This window comes from Pleurodeles waltl, chromosome 7, assembly GCF_031143425.1.
Source record: "Pleurodeles waltl isolate 20211129_DDA chromosome 7, aPleWal1.hap1.20221129, whole genome shotgun sequence".
In the NCBI taxonomy this organism is placed as follows: Eukaryota; Metazoa; Chordata; class Amphibia; order Caudata; family Salamandridae; genus Pleurodeles; species Pleurodeles waltl.
Window position 1 is genome coordinate 81,914,354 of NC_090446.1, and position 22,487 is coordinate 81,936,840.

The 22,487-nt window shown below is 45.1% G+C and overlaps 1 protein-coding gene across 6 annotated transcripts in view; it reads left to right on the forward strand.

Annotated features, from left to right (window-relative positions):
- Nucleotides 1–416: 416 nt before the first annotated feature.
- Nucleotides 417–22,487, forward strand: part of PEX5 (peroxisomal biogenesis factor 5) — a 96,350-nt gene continuing 74,279 nt past the window's right edge. For 3 of the 6 annotated variants that reach the window (XM_069243035.1, XM_069243038.1, XM_069243040.1), the window contains exons 1-2: nt 417–513; nt 12,726–12,907. In XM_069243035.1, coding sequence (XP_069099136.1) covers nt 12,764–12,907 — 144 coding nt within the window. In that variant the 5' untranslated portion in view covers nt 417–513; nt 12,726–12,763. Of the gene's footprint in view, nt 759–847; nt 867–12,725; nt 12,908–22,487 lie in introns of those variants that run through there. The other 3 variants (XM_069243036.1, XM_069243039.1, XM_069243037.1) reach the window with 3 other exon arrangements.

The following is a 22,487-nucleotide window of genomic DNA, read 5'->3' on the forward strand; positions in this document are numbered from 1 at the left end:
AACTTGGAGCCTGCAGAGATGCTCGCCGATCTTCTACAACAAGTGGAACTCTAGCAACATCCATATGTATATATTTAATTGGCAAATATAATTTGTCATTTGTGTTTCAAATAAAACACTTTATTAAAAAAATCGCATTGTTGGAAAATCGACAGTAAGAGGATGCTAGTATAATTTCAGCAAGTTGAAGTCTGTCCTTTTACAAATCTAGCTCTGATGCAAAAAAAATTATTACATTACAAAGCCATGTACGTGAAGTAATTAGATCAGTGTCATTTTCCATCCTCGCGCTTCCGGGTCAGCTTCACGAACAGAGAAGAAGGACGATCACGACTGGTCCAGTGGGCCGAAGCAATAGATACGTCCGCTCTGGCCACATTTTGTATCACTCTTTGTCGTTACGTTTCTTTCGGCCTTGTTTTCAGGGCGGGTTGCGCGTACTTTCACATCCCCAACTGGCAGTGCAGCAGCGGGGCTGCAGCGCCGAAGGAGGGAGCCGCACGCCCGGGGCAGGTATGGATCGGTACCCGTGACCCTGACCGTCCCGGCAGGGGCTGCAACGCTTGGCATATCCCAACTCCTCGCCTTTACTGCACGTTAAAACCCAGGGCAGAGGGGGCAGAGCCCTCAATAGGCCCAGAGGGTCAGCTGGACGGAGGGTCCAGAGTGCAGATTACGAAACACCGTTAGTCTGCGGGTGATGTGTCAGGGAGACCTGCCTGGACTTAGATCTCACACCACCCTGCACCACCGAGAGGGTACAGCGCTCTTGTAATTTTTCATTTTTCATTTTTATGTATTCTTAAAAATGTACTGGTGTCAGCAGGCAAGCTCGCTCTATAGTGCCTGGAAACTCTGCCAGGGAGGTAAGTGCATGTGGGTGAATCAGTGCATGTGACAACCGGCCTATTTTAAGCACTGCAAAAACAGATGTATGACGGAATGCAGAACAAATCAAACATTCACCGCCAGTCACAGATCTGGGTTTACTCCGTCAGTTCTTTTGCTACCCAGGCCATTCCAGTTTGAATCCGGCCACATGCCACTCAGACTTGACACTGCTCTCCTTGGGAACAGTCTAGCCCGAACTGCCAGGCCAGGTCCTCCCTAGTCCGGAAACAAGCATCCTGGAACAGGTTTCGGGGTGTCACCCTTCATCAGCCAGGCTAGCTTGAATCTGGTGGCAGAACAAGCATGGGACCCACATCTGAGCATACCCTTCACACTTACAGCGACAAATGCAAAAACAGCAGATGATGCACTTTAAAACACTGGGCTGAACCTATGACCCTTCCTGGCGCCTGTGCTACTTCTCTCCAGGGGTGCTCACTGAAGGACCTGAATGTGCGAGGGCCAGAGCATTAAGATGTCAACTTAAAAGGGCATATTAGTGCAATTCCTGTAGTGATGTCACTGTCTGGGCTCAGGCTTTTTGCACCGACATTACCATTTGACAGATCGTTGAAGCAGTGAGGTCACAGCCTGCTGCCAAGTATTTTCATGGAGGACTGTCTGACATCACCTCTCTGCAGTATGGTTTGTGGTCCATAGAGTGATGTTACTGTCTGACATCAAGTCTTTGATGCTATCATAGTCTGGTGTCGGGTCTCTGGAGTGATGTCACAACGTGACATCAGGTCTCTGGAGTGATGTCAACATGTGACACGAGGTTGCTGGAGTGATCCCACAGTCTAGTGTGAAGAAATCACACACTGAACACGTTTAATTGGGTAAGGCATGTTATACAGCGGTTTTGTGTTTCTGTATATCTATTACCCGTAGTGATGTGGAGAATAAACGTGATTCAAAGTGATTTAAGCCAAGATTAGAATTCATTGAGCAGTTATTAGTTTTAGAATTGTACAGCAATCAAACGAAAAGAAGAGTTCAAAGACAACTTAGAGTTATTATGGTAGTAAAGTATCATTACTTAATAATAAAGAGAGGACTAAGGCCCGATTTACAGTTTGCTCCATCGCTTCCGACTACTGTCTCTGCCAAATTGAAGGTCTTCCTGCCTCATTCAGAGTTGGGCGGACCTTCAGTATGTTAGCGACTGACATTACTCTGTCTCCTCTCTCGACATATGCATTCAACGGCCTGAAAGAGTAATAGCAGAGGTTTTGCCATTAGTCTTCCTGCCCTATGTAGAGTGGGCGGACAAATGGCAAGTAATCACTTTTTGTCACCGCCAGGGATAACTTGGTGGTAAGAGACAACAAAAACAGTTTAAAAAAGAAAATCTCATTTGGGGATTTTCTTTTTTACAATAAAAAATGTGAAAGTTTGCTGGGTGGTGCCATCATGTTGACGTAACCGCGTCAGTCTTTAAAGCATTTAAAGGAAGTGCTGTGATAGCGGTCCATGTAGATGCAAGAGATGTCTGCCTGGCTGACTGGGCTGGCAGACATCTCAAAACTACACAGGGGAGGGTACTCCCTGGTGACAATGGAGTACTTTAGTGCAGCGCCCTGATGAAGTAAATTCTCTTCAGCCAAACTCTATATCTGACCTTTTAACTGATAGGAGCAGAATGTAAAACATTAATTTGTAATTGTGTTTGATTTAGACTCATTATGAATTTCATTATTGTTTGAAAATTATAAGAGAGAGTAGAATAGTTGAAACCCCACATGAAATAGAAATGGTATATACTACACCAGAATGTTTTTTTTGTCATGTGTTAAACTTTAATGAAACTCTGATTTTGAATATTACAGCAAACAATATGAGGGGAACGTTTTCATGGAAAATAAGAAATTAAAGAATTTTACTTGAGAGATAACACAAATGAAGACCTGTAAAATAGACTATTCATGATTGTTGTTTAGTTACGAAGGGTTTTTATGTTACAAATATGAAGTGTCATTGGATCTGCTGCAAAAATCAAGTTCATGTTTGTTTGGTGGTTGATAAGAGTGGGGCATCGATGGTGGTATACAAATGAATTCAGAAATTAGGTTATTCATTTGGAACAGAGGACACCCTCACCACTTCAATAATCCAACTTTGGTAAGGTCAAAACATAGTGTTATGTTATACTTGTAGAGTGCACTAATCACCTTTTGGGGGCATTCCAGTGGTTTAACCGGTGAGTGGGTGAATGATATCAGTGGAGGTATTCAAAGAGCTAGGTCTTCAGCGTCTTGCTGACTCAAGAAGTGAGGAGGGGGCTCTGATGTGCTGGGGAGGTTGTTCCATGTTTTGGGTGTGATGTAGGGGAAGGAGCAACCTGATTTGTTTTGTGAATGCTGGGCGATGCAAGTGTAAATGGAGTAGAGCGTAGATGTCTGGTTGATTGGTGAAAGTGTATGGGATTGTTGAAGTATGTTGGTCCAGTGTTGTGTAGGACTTTGTATGTGTGAATAAGTAGTTTGAATTGGTGTTTGTGAATAGGGAGCAAGTGGAGTTCCTTGAGGTGTGGTGCAATGTGGTTGCGGCGTGGAGGTCCTAAATGAGTCTGGAATCTTTGTAGGAGTTGCTTGGATATTCTGGCTTAGAGTGCATTGCCGTTGTCAAGCCTGCTTGTGATGAGTGCTTGGGTGATGGTCGCTCTGGTGTTCTGTGGACGCCACTTGAAGCTCTTACATAGCATGCATAGGTCATAAAAGCAGGAAGTGCTCACTGCGTTGATTTGTGGTGTCATGCAGAGCTTGCCATATAGACTACTTTCCCGGTTTTTAGCATGGTCGGTGGATGCTGGAGTTGGTCCTAGCCCTGACGGCCACCAAGTCGAGTCCCAGGGTGAGGTCTTGTTACCTATTATCAGAAGTTTCGTCTTGTCAGAATTAAGCTTCAGGCAGTTTGTTCTCATCTGGTCTGCAGCCATGGTCACGTAGTTGGTGAAGTTGGTTCTGGAGTGTCCTCTGTCAGAGAGAGGATGAGTTGGATGTCATCGGCAAATGAGATGACGGATTTGCCTTGAGATCGGTTGATGTTTGCTCCCAGTTCACAGCTAATCCCTTTTAAACCCTTGTACACATGGCAGAAGGAGCAGCTACCCCTCAGAAATGTGCTTGGTAAGTTTAAGCAGTACCAATAACTCAGCACAATAAAATTCCTAAACCACTTTAGATAAATAGAGAACAATGTAATAAACAAAAAGACACTACAGTCATCAAATTAGGTTAAGGGTCACCAGAACTATGTAGTGCTAACTATTTAAGGCAAAAAAACATCTTGCAAACAGTTTGCAGTAGACCGGGATCTAGGCACTTCAGGCCCACCGCAGTGGAGCAGAGGTCAGATAAACCAAGCAAGTTGCCGCTGTCAAAGGTTTACCTGTCAGACTTAGGGCCTGATTACGAGTTTGGCAGTGGCGTTCTGACTGCCACATTACAATTCTTGTGGTCAGACTCCCAGGAGACCACCAGGATTAGTGATCCCGATGGGCTGGCGGCAGTGCAAGTCGTGGTCAGCCACAGAGGTGCCGAGTTCGGCTCCGTTGTGCTGATCACCACTCTCCTTTCTTCCAGTGTTTTCATGACAGGGTCCCCGCCGTGAAAATGATGGCAGAAAGGCAGAGTTGGGGGTCACAGCGGAGCCCCTGCAGTGCAGCCCCCCGTCAACACCCTCAGAATGCGACCTGTCTGCTGTGGCAGACAGTGCGCATTCCAAGGGTGCTGTGTACAGTGGCATTGGCCTCGGCTCTCTCTGAGAGCCGAGGCCAACTCCATCACACTGTTTCTACCAGTCAGCGTGACAGAAACGTCGTAAAATGACAGTGATAACACCGGCGGCTGCCTTCCCACTGCCGTTTTGGAGTTCAGGTGGTTCAACCGCAGAACTTGTAATCAGCCCCTTAGTCTCCAACTATTTGGAAAGCTTATTCTGGTCTGCCTTGCAGTCCCTTGCAGCTCAGGGCAGGATCTTGGGTCCCAGGTCTCTCCAGACCTGCTTCCAACAAGGTTTAATCTTCTTTAGTCAACTAGGCCCTCTTGAAGTCAGGAGTCCTTTTGTTTTACTGAAGCAAGTAAACAGGATGCTAACCACTTGCCCCCTTGAAGAGCATTTCCATTCCCTTGAATCCTTATGTGAGTCCTCCTCTTCCAGTAGGTGCCAAGAATTAAGATTCTTTTTCCAGCAGGGTCTTCTTTTTCAGATGTAGTCTTCCTAGGACCAGGAACGTTTGGAGGATGTTGTGGTGGTGGTGCCAGATGTATTGTGTACTAGCAAGTGATTTGCAGAATTCTACCATCCAGTCCTAATAATCCTCTACCTCATTTTAAAGCACTTCCTTTTTGCCTTTTCTGTAAAATTATCTAGGACCAGCTGCCAGCAGGCAGGCCTGACTTCTTTTTCTTGGTCGCCCCCATACCTGACAGGATCAAAACTGTTTTTCCCCTTCTACTGTAGCTAGAGCTCAGCTGTCTAGGAGGGGTCCTAAGATGAATCCAAGAGGCACTCCTTAGTATCTCCAAGTCAAAAGGGATAGTTCTAAAGCTGTCCTTTAGTGGTGTGCCAGTTATTTTGCCCACTGTCAGATAGCTTATCCCTGCAAATTTTCACCAGTTAACATATATTGTCCTTTACTAGGCCCAGGTGCAAGCCATTGTCCTCTGAGCCAGAGTTGGTACCTCTTCCAGATGTGTATTCTAGCTCTGGAAGTGTGATATATGGCAGGACTGGTTTTCCCTCCTACTGTGGCTGTCTAGGAGCGTCCTGGAAAATTGACCAGTAGAAGCACTCCCTGTCCACCCCCAAGTTGAAACAGAGTGTGCCAAAGCAGTCCTTTACTCTGCTAACTGTACATGTCCATTTGCTGATGGTCAATTCCTGCTAAGTGGTCATCAGTCAACACCCACTGGCTTTTCTTGGGTCCAAAGGGAAGCCATTATTCTCTCAATCAGTCGTCAGCTCTCCCAGCCAAAGATATATATTCCAGTTCTGGAGGTGTTATGAGTGGCAGAACCGGAAAGTTACTTTTCTCCTTAAATTAGCAAAATTCTGACTTTACCATCAAGTCAGTTTTAATAGCTAAACGGGAAATAACTTTGAAGCATTTTTCTAGCCTTTTTTTTTTTTAAATGGAGGCGTAAAATATAGATTTTAATCTCATCTAGGTGTTATAAAGTCTTGCCTGGCCTACTTAGTGAAAGTGGGGTTCAGTTACCTTTTGATAGAACACTAATTTCAATATGTAGTGTGCCCTATTCTAATATATTATCAACCTGCCTTGTGGGCCTACATGGCACACTGTAGGGGACAGTTTATGACTATATAACAAAAAGCTTTTCCTACATGGCAAATGTATTTTTCCCTGCCATCTGACTCTTCTGTGCATGTAAACTTCAGCCCAGCCAGAGAACAGTGGTGCTTCGGGCAGAAATCATTTTGTCATATATGTGGGCTGTATAAATAGACCCTGCAGCCCACATATAACCTTTATTGTCAATCCGAAAGAGTTTAAGCTGCTTTGGGGCTTTTAAGGAAGTTGAATAAGCCAAACAAGGAGTTGCATTATCAAGATTAGGGTTTGATGACGCAGTCTAATGACGGTTTTCGATTGATTGTAAGTGTAACAGGAGGTTTTTGATTAATGACAATTTTACGTTAGCTTTCTGAAGTGATCTTACTCTCAAGGCTCTCCAGGAACTTATCTTTCTCTCATGGCTTTATGAATACCTGAGAGGCTGTAGTTCAGAGTGTGAGTGAAACATTTGATTTATTGTATAATTGATTTTTCTAAAATCACAACGTCTGTGCTCTTTTTTAAAATACATTATGAAATGTTGAATGGATTTTGGCTTCAAATATTGCTTTGTATGTTTATGTTAATATGGAAACTGATTTTGATTGAGAAGCTCTCTCTTCTTGTAAGGAGATTTTACAGACCAAAACAGGCTGTACAAACTTTGGTCAGGTCACAGAGCGTTGAATATGGGACTCTGCTCCTCTCGCTGGACTGAGTAAACATGACTTGCACCCCCACCCCCCCTCCACGCACACTTTAAAGTTGTCTTTCATTCTGGGTGGATCATTTCTATCACCACAGCACAAAGGTTGTAAAATTATGAATTTCCTACTTCACACAGTAAACAATCCATATTAGTGAGGAATACATTACCCCCAGCTTTGGCAGCTCCGTTTTGGCATGTTGATTTGTAGTGAAAAAACATAATAGAATCAACAAGCATTTAGGGTGAGCCAGATTTGAGTGCGAGAGCTACTAAATAAAGCGTCGTCTGCAGTTTATAAGTTTGCAATAGAGTGAGATTGTTATTATAGTAGAAGGGTTATTTTGGCTAACATTATCATGGCCTGCTGGCCTTTGATCTGTTGTGGGATTAGAGAAAGCTATGTTTAGTGTGGTGATACAGAGAGCCTACGGTACACTGACTCGGGTTTGTGGCAACAGGATGGGTAGACTGATGCAAGTTTTGGGAACCTACTATCCGCGCATAATTTACTTAGTGAATTGTGTAAAATTAGTTATCAGAGTGGATCGTTGTCCCCGTTAGGTAGGTCATATGTGGGCAATTGAGGAGGTTAATTGTGCTATGAGATATATTGGGTTAAGTGTCAGCTGTGTTACCCGTTCAGTGTGAACGTTCAATGGAAAGTAGCCTTTCCAGTGGCTGTGAGCCGGTACGATATTTCTGGTACATAGTCAGCAGGAATGAGGTTCTTCTGGTTCAAGCAATTACAATATAGAGTTCATTGTTCAAACACAGGACCGTGCTAGGTTTAGGAGCAGTTTCACTGCGTGATACATGAGCAGTAATTACAGAATGAGATCAAGTTGTGTATCAAGTAGCATGTAATAGACCATTACAAGTTTTCTAGTAATTATTTCTAAATGTGTGTGGCAAGAATTCTTGAGCACATTGACGTGAGGTGGGATATGTGAGAGAGGCAGTAGCAGAAGTTATTGAAAGACCTTTGCTATTAGAAGAGGACCTAATACGGAAAGGGAGTAATCGCTTTTCAGCTTTTAATATGACAAGTTGATGTAAAAATTGAGTTTGTTAGAAAATTATGGGGAACGTGAGAGCCTTTCCTGAAGATAGACGGTCAGAGCAGGAACTTTCGATAGCCTTATGTGATCAACAAAAAAAAGTTTTCAGATTGCTACTGAGAGAGGTCCTTGGGCCACACAGTCAGTAGCACACACGTTGATTTATCTGAGTACATGATTTGATTGCGCCAAAGTTGTGTGATTCCACTGAAAGGAGGGCTCGTATTGCCCTTTTAGGCTTATGGAAACGTTTATACTCCATACAGCAGGACTGAGTTGGTTATTGTGGCTAGCCAGTGTCATGCCATGATCTTATAATAAAGGGAAAAACATTTTGTGTGTGTCACACACATGTACATTCACTGAAGAAACCAAAGGTTATATTTGGGTGAATTTGTCAGTGATAACATTAACATTTTGAACAAAAAAAAAAACACACACACACAATTTCACCAGTTATGGTTATGGTTAGCAGCGCTGACTATAATTTGCACCCCTGCCATGCACTGCTTATGACCTCACATATGACATCACTGATAACATGTTCATTGATATAACTGATTACATCATCCAAGTTTCTTTTTTGCGTATAGCTCTGTAAACGGGTATAGTATTAAAGCTATGAAACTAAGTACAAGCTACCTCAGAAGAATATGAGGCATTAATGCCATCACATAAACTACCTTCAGTGTAGAAAGAATGGGCTATCTGCCTCATTGACTCAATACCATGCACTTCATGGGTAGCCTAGTTCAGATAACGATCAACCACAGATATATAGGAAACCTTCATTGCATACAGTGTTCAGTGTGTATACAACTTTTCAGAGAAAGCCAAGTTCCTAAATATACTGGACGTCTGTTCCAAAATGAATGCCCTACTACAGACAGCTTTTATCTGTATCGAATCTCTGACAGTCACCGAACAGAAAGTTGGTACTCTAGACCGCAGTAACTCTGTGGAGAGAGCTCATGCTGTACCACACTGTTTGCATACAGTAAAACTCTCATGAGAAATACCTTACAGAGTATTAAAATGTGTCTGCTCAGGACAGTGTACACCCTATGCAATGCTTGGCAAGAAAGACACTGTTTGCTTAAAATAAGCAACGTCTACGGTGCTAAAGTTTATATTACATGCAGCCTTCATACTCTAGGGAAAACTTTACAGATACAAAGATGTAAAGATATGCCATCTTCAGAATGCAAAGCTTAATAACTGATGCACAACTTTTTCTGTGTTACATGGAAATTGTCATACTGAGACGATTCTTTCTAATAACTCAGCGCTGCTTACAACACTTAGTATGTTGCATGTAGAATTTTTGCCCTGTTGCAAACTTTTTCTGCCGAATCTAAAACTTTGTGTGGAACATGCTGAACACAAGTTGTCAACCCTCACCTGTAAGCATTTATAACGTGTTCAATACTTGTATACTGCTATGATGTATTAGGAGCACATGTGTTTTCTAAGCACACCCATTAGCTGGACACAGGCTGTACAAAATTAGGTAAAGAAGTACTATGGTAGTTACGCGCCACTATGTAAACCATACACAATGTCATAGGACATGTCAAATGATGTAAAATGCAAGATCATAAGCAGTGTGTTCTGGGGGCGACAGTTATAGTTAGTGCTGCTAACTGTAACAAGTGAATTTCTGTGGGTTTTTTTAACTTTAAAACTTTAATGTTATCACTGTCACATTCCCCTCTGGCTATGTGCGGGGGGGGACACGGCTGTTAGCTGCAAGGCCTGGCCAAACCCCCATATGCAGCCACCCCACGCTGCTTATGGCCTCTTGCACTGGGTCTCGTGAGCTCAACTGTGCAGATATACATTTCGTTTTTACCCTAAAGCACAATCTGCAGAGAAAGATCTAGTTTCTTGGTGAATTTGGTGTAATTCCGTTCAGCAGTTTTTGCTGTAGCCTTGTCTAAAGAAGTCTAAGCAAAATGCACGAGGATTCTGCATTTTGGGAACCCCGTTTTTTTTCTGCCCTTTTTGCCATGCAAACTAGTCAAAACGTAGCACCTTTTTGGAAAGTTTTGTGGAGATTCGTCAAACTGTGCCAAAGTTATTAGCTACACAAAAACGCTTTTCCTAGCGATCCTAACTATTACCGACCGTTACTAGGTAATGTATAAAATATTATATTACCCAGTAGTGGTTGCCACAGAATAGTTATAGTTAGGACCACATTCTCATTGGAAATTGTTTTTTTTCAGTTTGCTAATAACTTTGGTCCCTTTTGACATATCTTCACAAAACCTTGCCAAAAAAAACTTCATACACCCCAGCTCCTTCCTGAAATGTACTGGGGTAATCTATCAAGGCGGGGAGGGGGATAGGAGAGTGCAAAAAAGGGGTTTTCCCAAATTTTATTTTCCCCATGCAATTTGCTTAGGGAATTTTAGACAGGGCAACAGCCAAAACTGCTGAATGGACTTACACCAAAGTTGGCAGATAGCTATAGCTTTATCCCAAAAGTGTGCTTTTGTCATTTGGTGTGAATCTGTACAGTAGATTTTGAGTAATTAAGGTTTAAAATGTACAGATATCTGGACAGTTCGGTACGCAAGAGTCTCGTGAGATTGCTGTGAGCATGCTACTTCAAATAATGGAACCATCTGATTGACCACAAGAACCTTTTTTTCACTAAGCCATCTCATGAGCGCACTTGCTTTGATTGGTTGGCCTCAACACAAACAGCCATGTTGTGGCAGTCATTACAAGACTAAGGGGCTCGGTCCGCATGTCCTAAAAGTAAAAAAATAATAAAGGTATAAGGATGTAGGTTTGGAATAACCTGACCTTTGTGGGCGAGGCCTTGAGGGTCCCCCCGCCCAAGGGGTGCTCTTTGATAAAAATGTGTTTTAGGGGACCGGGAGCCATTTAAAGTCTCTCTGGAGCCAGCGTGACTCACTGTGTTCCTGACAGACACTTGCAGGAGCACAAGTGAATGCTCTGGCTCCCAAGAGACTCCTGCGAGAATTCCACAGGATCAAGAAAAAAAAAAAAGGCTGTGAGCAGCGGACTTTTGGCTACCCATTGCGGGTTATACGCATGCACAAGCGAAGACCGTGCACGACAAAAAGTTGGCCACCCTGAGGGGATTGTCCACAGGGCCTGTCCACAGACCAGTTACATTGGCAAACCCCATGTCCGGTACGGGCAAATGCTGTGTGCAGCGGCGGTGTGATATAGGTACATATGATAATAAAATTTTACCTAATGTTCAAAAAAGCCTTAGAAACGCACTGAAAAAAATCACAGGTTAAAGTGATGTTATAGTTGGGGATAGTAGTAATATCTTACTTTACATAAAAAAAAAAAAAAAACTATAGAAATTCACTGCACCAAAGCTTACGCTTAACAACAGTAGGATGCTTGATATAGTAAGTCTGAGGGGGTTATGGTGATAAGCAAATGATAAAGGCCTTATTCATGTATATGATAAGTATGACAAAGGCAGTAGGCATGATGTATTTATATCAAACATTTTTGTTACTCCCAGTAGGTCTTTAGGAATGGATTGTTTATGCACTGTTTTAAAGCTGCAGGTAGTTATGTTACTTGAAATCTCAGAGATTACCTTTGTAGGCAAGTATTTTGGTGTTGATTACCCCTTTGACATGTACTAGGGGTAGAACCAATAGTTCTTGCTAAAATGTCTTCAATAGGCCTGCATCCTATAACTAAAAACATTTGAAAATACATAACTATTTTTTTTTTTTTACAAAGGGCTGTTTTGTGGGCGTCTTCTGTCATTGGTACGTAATGACTGTCATCTACACTCTGCTTCGTTCTGTTATATTGCACAGCATGGGGTAGTGGGTCCGTGTAAGCAGTGGCATTTGCTTGATCACTTGTGCACATCCACCTGAAAATGAGTACTCTCCATGGCCAAGCCTGGTGGACCAGTCTTTTAGAATTCCATTTTCTCCTCTTAAAGGTCCCTGTTTTATTTCCTTTTCCTGTTGTGTAATTTTTTGAGAGTATTACAGCTCCCATGACAGTGCTAATGGGCCATTTACTCTGCAGCACGCTACATCCTGCACAGCCATGCCGCTAAAGAAGGTGACTATCATGGAATGGGACTGTCTGTAGTGTATGATAGTTATACCATTCCAAGATGGCGAATTTGTTAGTTCTAAATGTGACAGGAATGCTGACATTCAAAATCATTTGTACACTATGTACAATATCATTACAAGACGACCGTCCACTGCTTTGTTTAATTTAATTTGTTAATGCAGACAGACATCCACCATAGTAAGCTTGCAGCATTTCTTTTTTTTTCTACATTTTCATTTTTTAAATATATCTTTCATATGTTGAATTTGTGCCTGCTTGTTTTATTGTGGTTATGTAAGTGTTAGGCGAGAATGATGCACTGGGATTGATAAGAGAAGTGAAGATGCATGTGTAAACGCATTGAATGCATGAACTCTTCACTGGCAGAAGATGCACTTTCATTCTTAAACCAGACCTAGTGGCATTGCCAGTGTGTGGTTTTTGGGAATGTCTGTTTGGTATCTGGTACATGGACAAGAGGGTAAGTCTTCTTAACCTTCTTTAGAGAAGATCGATCGAGATGTAAAATTTATCATCATACATGAAGCGTCATAGAAACTCCAGGTCTCCATCTTTACCTTTGCTTGCTCAGCATTGCATTCCCATCATGATGGGCATGATTTGTTTTTTATTCTGACTTTGAGTCTGTGGTTTATCTGAATTACCACCACCATCTCTATTCCCTTTACAGTGCTGGAGACCCTGCTGTGATTTTCTGTGGCCGCTGCCATGGCAATGCGGGACCTGGTGGAGGGCGAGTGTGGTGGAACCAACCCGCTTATGAGGCTAACCAACCACTTCACGCAGGACAAGGCTCTGCGGCAGGAGGGGATCAGGCAGCCAGTCTGGCCCCCAGGCACAGGGGCAGAAGCAGTAAGTACTACAAGCTATTGATGTTTTCTGTTGGTCTTGATCAAACAGTTATGTTCTCCTCATGTTGGGGCTTGTCGTTAGGATTGTAGGTCAGTGTGACATAATGGTAATGCTGGGTGCTACTATTATTCCCACCCTGTTGATCAGCTTGCCTGCTTCAATTATTTAACAAACGAGCTGTGTGGTGCACATCTGTAGCTGACTCGTCCCTTTAATGTGTGCCAGTCTTAACGTGAAACATCAGTTGGGAACAGTTTTGCATTCCCTCTAGCTTATTCTCTCTAACATTACCCCCATCTGTCAGGACCAAGTGAGTTAACTTCTGGCAAAATGCAGTCTCTCCCCATTATAACCTCATCAGCAGTAACTTGCCATTTATTTTAAAAAAATGTAATTTTATGATTTCATGTAGGAAGGGCTTAGCTTCAAAGAGTAACTCAGTGTTTTACACAGTACATTCTCATAGCCGGAGCATCTGAATCCTAAAGTTCACTACGGGGACATTGTGGTGTGCGCACCCCGTTGAAGGCGGATTTCAGAAACCAGGATGTGATGGGAGGGAGGATGGAAACATAATTGTGACGTTGCTTTATAGCCCACGGTTAAGTTTGTTTTCGTTTCACTACAAACATTTACGTTGCAGTGTACATACATCACAGTTTCAGCCCAGGAGACTGTGCCGTGCATTACAATTTTTTAAGTACAGATATCCAGATTAAAACCTAGATGTTCCAAGTCCAAGATCACGACCTTCGTTCCTACATCAATAAACTGAATAATAGTGACTCAGTTTTATACACAGCTTTACAAAAATACAAAAACTAAAGTTCGAAGACCTAATGGGCACAATACCAATGCTTAGAGTGGGCTTTGGGTCCGCCCATTGCTTATTACGTTTTTGCTTTCTTGTCTGTCCCATGTGCTCACTTTTTGTTCTCTGGCTTTCCTTTCTCTTCTTGAGTATATCCCGCCCTTAGAGCACAGCGTCTTTACCATCTTATTGGTTGGATGACTTGTATCCTTCCACAGCTCACAGCAGGGAACTGTGTTCTGAGCAGTCGGTGGGAGTGCATGTTTTTCATTGCTTTCTTCTCAATGTGCTGCTTCTACCTCACGTCCCAGCCAACCTGGAGTCTGCAACCCCCCCCCCCCCACCAGTTGGTAAACCACAGCTTCTGATGGATACAACTACCTGTGGATTCCTCACCTGATGAATACTCCCATGGCGCCAGCATTTGACGGAAATCTTCTTACTAGTCTCTGCACGTCGACGAGGACGTCACTCTAGCCCACGCGACGCCGTCTGACGTCATACAGGCAATAAGAAGTCCTCGCCGACGTGCCGATGACAGTTCCCTTTTTTCCGTGCATTCGAAACGGTTATCTTCGAGGGAGTTACTGTTACCTTCGTGGTTACAGTGTATTGTCTGCTGCGTAGTCTTCTCTGCGGTAACAATGTCTCAGAGGAAGTCGGGTTTCAAGCCCTGTCGAGAGTGTGGGGGCAAGATGTCAGTTACAGATCCTCACTCCGACTGTCTATGGTGTTTGAGCTCCGACCACGACGTCTCGACTTGCGATTCATGTCAACACATGAATCCGAAGGCCCTCAAAGAGCGCGAGGCCAAGTTATTCATGGCAAAGTCAAAGAAGAAGGAGAAACATCATAAGAAGTCTTCTTCGCCAAGGTCTCACCGGCGTCATCGAGACTCCCGGCGCCGTAGAGACTCACGACGTCACTCCAGCAAGGAGTCTCATTCGAGGTCACCTTCGGCTCGGCGTCGGAGGACTTGGGAGGTCAGCCCCACGGTCACGCCGCATCCATCGACGCCGTTGCCCTCTCCGGCGTCACCGACTTCACCTGGTCAGGCGTCAGTGATTGAGGTGGTGCAGCCTCTTGTGTTTTCTCCGGCGTCGCAGACGTCGAGGCCGGCGTCGGGGTCGCCTTCGATCCAGGCACCCCAGTATCCGGCTTTTCCCACTCCTGGAGCCGATAGTACCGCGTTTCTTAATGCGATGTATACCATCTTTCAGCAGATGGCTCCAGGAGCTGCTCCGGCTGGTCCTTCGGGGCCCTTGGCCTTTTCGTTGGGTGATCCTGCGCCTCTTCGGCCGGCACCCTTTATGCCCTTTCTCCCTTTTGGGAATGTGGGCTCGGCGCCGGTGCCGGCGTCGGTGGCCGCTCCGGTGGCTTCGGATGTTTCGGCCCCGGAGGTTGCCCCTCCGTCGAAGTCAGGATTTTGCCCTGTGACTCCGGTTGGTCCATCGGCTCCAAGACCTCGTCCTCCGGCTCCTGCCTCGGCGCCGAAGCTGCCTGTGGCGCCGGACGCGGCGTCAGATGCTTCTGGAGATCGGCGCCGTTCTTCGACGTCGGCGGAGGCCATGTCGACTCCGCGTATCGAGGAGAGACTTCATTCGAGGAGGCGTGCTCTCCGTCTTTTAGAAGAGCAAGAGTACCAGCGAGTCCTAGAGGAGGGAGAGATTGAGGACTCTGGAGACGGACTGCATGGTCTGGATACAGCCAGTGGGCTGGACACTTCCCCTGAGTGGGACCTTTCATCTCCAGGGGAATATACGGAGGAGGCTGCTTCCTTTCATGCTGTGGTGAGGAAGGCAGCGAGCTTTTTGGACCTGCCTTTGCCGGTGGCAGAGGCAAAGCAGAATTTGCTGACAGAGGTATTGCATCCGGCCTCTGCTGCAGCTGAGCCTCTCTTGCCATTTAATGAGGCTTTGCTGGATCCGGTGTTGGAGGTGTGGAAGAAGCCGGTGTCTTCCTCGGCCGTTCATAGGGCTGTGGCCAGGAGGTATCGAGCTGCACCATCTGACCCTGGCTTTCTCTCTAGACACCCTACGCCGGAGAGCTTGGTGGTGCAAGCCTCCTGTTCCTCAAAGTCAGCGCCTGGTTCCTTCCCGACGGTGCCTGGAGACAGAGACTCCAAGAAACTGGATGCGCAGTCCAAGAAAATATTTTCGTCATGCAGTTTGGCGTTGAAGGCCACCAACGCCACGTGCATTCTGGGGAGGTACATCCATGCGCTGATGGATGATATTTCGTCTTCATTCACGGAGCTTCCCCAGGGTCTTTTGGATGTGGTCTCGGACGCCCAGGCTGCCGCGACCCAGATTATCCAGTCTGGGCTGGACACGACCGACTCGGTGGCCAGGGCGATGGGCACGGCTGTGGTGGCAAGAAGACAGGCCTGGCTCCGAAACTCAGGGTTCTCTGCGGATGTGCAGTCGACCCTGCTGGACCTCCCGTTTGATGGGGACAGACTGTTTGGAGCCAAGGCAGATTCGGCCTTGGAACGATTTAAGGAGAGCAGAGCCACAGCCAAATCGTTAGGACTGCAAGCTCCTTCTTCCTCTGCCTCTTCTAGAATTTTCAGGAGGTTTCGGGGATTTGGGCGTGGCTCTTATTCCTCTTCCTTTCGGGGGAGGTTCCAGCAACCCGCCTCTTCCCTCCCCTATAGGTCATTTAGAGGGAGGGGGAGGGGTGGGGTCCGTACCAGAGGAGCCTCTCAACAGCACTCTGCCTCTTCCTCGTCCTCTGGAGGGGTGCAGCAGGGGAAGCAGCCTTAGGCTTCCACCGTTTCCCACTCACTCCTCTCCTGTAGGGGGAAGATTACAGCGTTTTCTCCACAAGTGGAGGTCTATCACAACGGACACTTGGGTTCTCGGCATTGTGGGAAAAGGCTACGCCCTTCCCTTTCGGGAGTTCCCGCCCCTCATCCCGCCCCGCCCATCTTATTGTTCAGAAGAACACCTCCTGTTGCTAGAACAGGAGGTTCAAGTCCTCCTTTCAAAGGGCGCGGTAGAGTTGGTCCCAGAGCAGGAAAAGGGTCGAGGTTGTTACTCAAGATACTTCCTGATTCCCAAAAAGGATGGTCAGTTGAGACCAATCCTGGATCTGAGGATCTTGAATTGGTTCCTCAAACAGGAAAAGTTCAAGATGCTGACCCTAGCACAGGTGCTTTTGGCGTTGAACAAGGAAGATTGGATGGTGTCTGTCGACTTGCAGGATGCTTACTTTCATATCCCGATACTCAAGTCGCACAGGAAGTATCTCCGGTTTGTGGTAGGGTCGCAGCACTATCAGTTTGCGGTCCTCCCGTTTGGTCTTACTTCAGCACCTCGAGTCTTCACAAAGGTGATGTCAGTGGTTGCGGCGGAGCTCAGAAGGAAGGGGATAGCAGTATTCCCTTACTTGGACGACTGGTTGATCAAAGCCAAGTCCCCGGAGCTTGTGTCGCATCATCTGCAGTCAACAACCCAGTTGTTGTTCGACCTGGGCTTTTCGGTGAACGTGCCCAAATCTCACCTGGAGCCCTCTCAGCGCCTCCTGTTCATAGGGGCAGTACTGGATACAACATTGAGTCGAGCCTTTCCTCCGCCTCAGCGGATTCAAGATATTCAGGAATTGGTTCCAATGTTTCGAAATGGAGCGGTAGTTCCAGTCCTCAAGGTCCTTCGTCTGCTCGGTCTGTTCGCCTCCTGCATTCTGTTGGTCACGCATGCTCGCTGGCACATGAGGGCTCTTCAGTGGTGCCTCCGAAGGCAGTGGTCTCAACACAAGGGAGATTTAGAAGGTACTGTCAAGATCTCCAGAGATGCTGCTGTGGAATTGAAGTGGTGGATTGCGGGCAACAATCTTTCACAGGGGAAGCCGTTCGCGCAGTCGCCACCAGTGGCCACGGTAATAACGGATGCCTCCACCCTAGGATGGGGAGCTCATCTGGGGGATCTGGAGATCAAAGGGCTTTGGTCTCCAGAGGAACAGGTGTTTCATATCAATCTGTTGGAGTTACGGGCTGTACGTTTGGCTCTCAAGGCCTTCCTCCCATCCCTTCGTGGTCAGTCGGTACAGGTCCTGACGGACAATACTACCACGATGTGGTACATAAACAAACAGGGAGGAGTAGGGTCGTACCTTCTCTGCAGAGAAGCTCTTCGGCTATGGTCCTGGGCAAAGGACCATCAGATTTGCTTGGTGGCAAATCATCTGGCCGGGGTCTTGAATGTACGTGCGGACAGTCTCAGTCGCCAATTCTCGGCAGACCACGAGTGGCGTCTCCATCCAGATCAAGTCTGTTTAATCTTCCAGATGTGGGGGTTTCCTCGGATAGATCTGTTTGCCACTCGGGAGAACGCGCATTGCCCGTTATTCTGCAGCCTCCAGTATCCGATGCAGGGAGCGTTGGGGGACGCGTTTCAGATAACCTGGTGCGACCAGTTGCTTTACGCGTTTCCCCCCATACCCTTGATTCCTCGAGTGTTGAGGAAAATTCGCCAAGACCGGGCCCAAGTCATCTTAATAGCTCCGGATTGGCCAAGGAGGGTATGGTACTCCGACCTTCTCCAACTCTCACTGTGCCCTCCGCTCCGTCTCCCTCTCAGGGCAGACCTCCTCTCGCAGTCGCAGGGGCAGGTTTTACACCCCAACCTCCAGAGTCTGCACCTACATGCTTGGAGATTGAACGGGGCAACCTGAGTTCCTTCTCTCTCCCGCCTGATGTAGTGGATGTTATCTTAGCGGCCAGGCGACACTCCACTAAATCTATCTACGCTAATAGGTGGTCTAAATTTGTTATGTGGTGTGGAGAGAGACAGATTGATCCCTTACATGCTCATCTGTCACATGTTTTGTCTTTTGCACTGTCTCTAGCGCAGAAAGGTTGTGCAGTAGCTACCATTAAGGGTTATTTGTCGGCCTTGTCAGCCTTCATTTGTCTTCCAGACCAACCATCGTTATTTAAATCCCCTATTGTTCTCAGATTCTTGAAAGGTCTTCTGAATCAATATCCTCCAAAACCATTCGTTATGCCTCAATGGGATTTGTCCTTGGTCCTGACTTTCCTTATGGGGTCCCCTTTTGAGCCTATGCATTCTTGCCCCTTAAGGTATTTGGTTATTAAAACAGTATTCCTGGTAGCTATAACATCTGCAAGGAGAGTGAGTGAGTTGCAGGCCTTATCGGTTAAACCCCCTTATATAACGTTTTATGGGGATAAGGTGGTGTTGAGGACCAAGGCTGCTTTCCTTCCGAAGGTTGTTTCACCCTTCCATTTGGCTCAGACAATCACTTTGTCCACGTTTTATCCTCCGCCTCATCCTTCAAAGGAGGAAGAAAGACTACATCGCCTGGACCCAAAAAGGGCGTTGAGCTTCTATATCGACAGAATGAAGGATATCAGGCTGGAGGATCAGCTGTTTGTCGGATACGTGGGCAAGAGGAGAGGAAAGGCAGTCCACAAGAGAACACTCTCCAGGTGGGTTGTTCTTTGCATTAAAATCTGTTACTCTTTGGCAAAGAAGGATCCGCCTGAGGGCATTAGAGCTCACTCCACCAGAGCTAAGTCGGCCTCTTCGGCCTTGGCCAGGGGTGTTCCTGTGGTTGACATCTGCAAGGCCGCAACTTGGTCGTCCCTTCACACTTTTGTGAAACATTACTGTTTGGACTCTGAGGTCAGAAGGGACGGTCATTTTGCACGGTCAGTGCTGCAGGATTTCTTGGTTTGACCATTTAGGCACCCACCGCCGGGCGTGGTACTGCTTTGGGACTCTATTCATCAGGTGAGGAATCCACAGGTAGTTGTATCCATCAGAAGAACGAGTTACTTACCTTCGGTAACGACTTTTCTGGTGGATACATTAGCTACCTGTGGATTCCTCACGGTCCCACCCGCCTCCCCGTTGCCTTTTTGGTCTCTCCAAGCAATCCTTGAGTGTGCTCCTTTTGGTCTTCAAAGTTGCAATACATTTTGCATGTATGATATTTGTATATATGTGTATATGTATATATAAATCTATATATATATTGGGTATATACATGATTCGTATGTATAAATATATTTATTTGTTTAAAAAAAAAAAAAAAAAAAAAAAAAGGTTATATTAAATCTACAGCTATTTTATTGCAATGTTGTGTGATTTACAATATTAAGAGATGTTGCTTTGCTCTTTCATTGCATTGGGTTATTATTATTATTCTCATGCACGTAAAAAATGTTGGTACTGTCATCGGCACGTCGGCGAGGACTTCTTATTGCCTGTATGACGTCAGACGGCGTCGCGTGGGCTAGAGTGACGTCCTCGTCGACGTGCAGAGACTAGTAAGAAGATTTCCGTCAAATGCTGGCGCCATGGGAGTATTCATCAGGTGAGGAATCCACAGGTAGCTAATGTATCCACCAGAAAAGTCGTTACCGAAGGTAAGTAACTCGTTCAACTGGTATATTTAAGTATGTTTGACTGGAGAGCTTGTTTTCTTTCATTTCCCGCCTTCCACATGTTGTGTGAAAAGCCAAGGCGTTTGGACCCAAATGCAGCTTTTACGACGGTGCTGGGAGGGGGTAGGCTGCTGCACTCGCTCAACCTGCGTTTGAGACAAAGACTGATTAGAAAGATGCCTCTGTTCCCAGAAGCCAAAAAATCCTCTCCCATCTTACACATTTGTTCCATTTTGAAGTCCTCTGGGAAGAGTTAGCCTTTAAATCCTGACACTCCCTGGAACAACTGTTCTTTTAAGTACTTACAGCCATTCCTCTGTGTTAATTTTAAACAGTATAACGCGCAGTAAGTTTGTTGAATTTGTACAGAATTCTGTGTGTGAAATTTAAAAAAATAAACCATTTATAAAGTTTTTTAAAATATGAAATATTTTGTTTTTCGTCCAAGTTACCTTCAGATGTGTTTGGTTTTCCTCCAGTCTTTTGATTTGTTTCCCTTTATTTTAACAATGATTTACAAACAATGGTTAAACATTATAAAGGCAAAGAGCGTTTGAAATTGCCAGTGCTTGTTTTTTCATATGCTTCCTTTTGAACTCGAGGCAAATCCTTGATAGTACCCATCACCAATTCCTGTGCTAAGTAAAAAGAATTACAGTATAAGCTTTACCCAGCAAGGAGCTACTCGTCAGGATTCTGTAACAGGATGAAGGCAAAGCAATAGGAAGCCGTAGAAAGAAAGAAAGAAGAAACCAATAGAGAAAGGGACCAGTCAGTAGAGAGTAAGAAGCCAAATATGCAGAAGGAACCAAATGTGCACCAGCTGCTTCTGTATCATTCGACTATCAGTTTCTGTAGTTTCCTCTCCACTCCTGTGCTTGCGATGAACCCTCCTTCCTTTGTAGGGACTGCACAATGGACTGAGATCTGCTCCTCATTTCATTACATTTGTGGTCCCGTCCCTTCACACCCGGCCTTGTATTGTACATGTCAGTACTCCAGATGTGATGGGATACTTTGACTTTTTTTAAGCTGAGGGTCTTGTTTTAGCTTCTTTCTGCTTGAACATTCCAGTATAATAACTCGTGAAATGCACACAATTTAGGTCCCACGATTTTTTTAATTTTACTTGTTGTTTATTGGTAGATATCCCTTTTAGGTAGTAAAAAAGATAGGTGATATTAAATGGTGGCCTATTTGCTGTTTCTGCTATTAGCACCTTTCATATATTGCGTAGCATTCCTTTTCATTCTGTTCCTTGGTTCCTGTCACCTGGGACGCACCTTTTTTACTTTTTTATTTCAGATTCAAGCGGTTATTTTTATGTTTGATGTATAATGGTTAGATTGAACATAACCACGACAAACGTATTGTATACTTTTCATACCCCTAGGTCTTTTAGTTCAGCTTCCTTCAGCTATTGGCTTGATTTAGTTTAGCTACCCTCACCATTGACTTGTGACATTGCCAATCTCCTCTTTGGTTATGTCGCAATGGCCTTCTTGTTTGTCTCAGTTCCCTGATTTATATTTGATGGCTTTTCTTTCTATTCTTGTCTTATCGTGCCCGAGAGGAGCATTTCTTTCTCGCTCTATTGTGGTTGTAGGAGTTGTGTCCTTCCACTATGGATGACAGGACTTCATATTGCAGTACCTAAGACTATTTTCTATCCCTCTCGCTTTCTCCTTACTCTTTAACTCCCCTTTTTGCACCCCTGCTCTATTTAAAATCTTGCTTTGCCCGTGCACTTCACTCCCTGCCAATATAGCGGCATGCCACCATCTTCAAAGGCAGCCATTCCATTATGGCCGCCTGTGGTTGCACAACTTTGCACAGTTTGGGCCATCTTGAAATGCTTTCTCTTATGGCCTGGTATATCTCTTTCATTTCAAGCCCCTTTGTGGCCCGTTTTCTGTCTGCTTCCTGTGCCAATTGTGTAGTATTCCAGCCACTTTGCACTGTGACACCAGGATCCTGCATAAAAGTTACTACTCTCACTCCTAGAGATGGGATTATAACGCAGTCCCATCTGTCTGGGTTGACTGGATTTGGACTCTGGACCGAATAAAACCATAATCAGTGGACCAGAGTACTATGGGTTCAGTGTTTTAAACTAGAATACATTATCTTTTCTTATCCCCTTATTGACAGTGCAGGGCTCGAAAAAATCATAAAAATATTACTAGACCTGCAGGTCGAGTAATTTAAATAATCTACTCGACCTAACTGTAACGGGTCACCAATTGTGTGATCCTAGGCAAATAGTTTACAGAGTCATCTTTTTCTTAATTCTCACATATGATTGCACCTTCAAATAATTGAGCTCAACATTTCTGCAGTACAAAAAAAAACCTTTT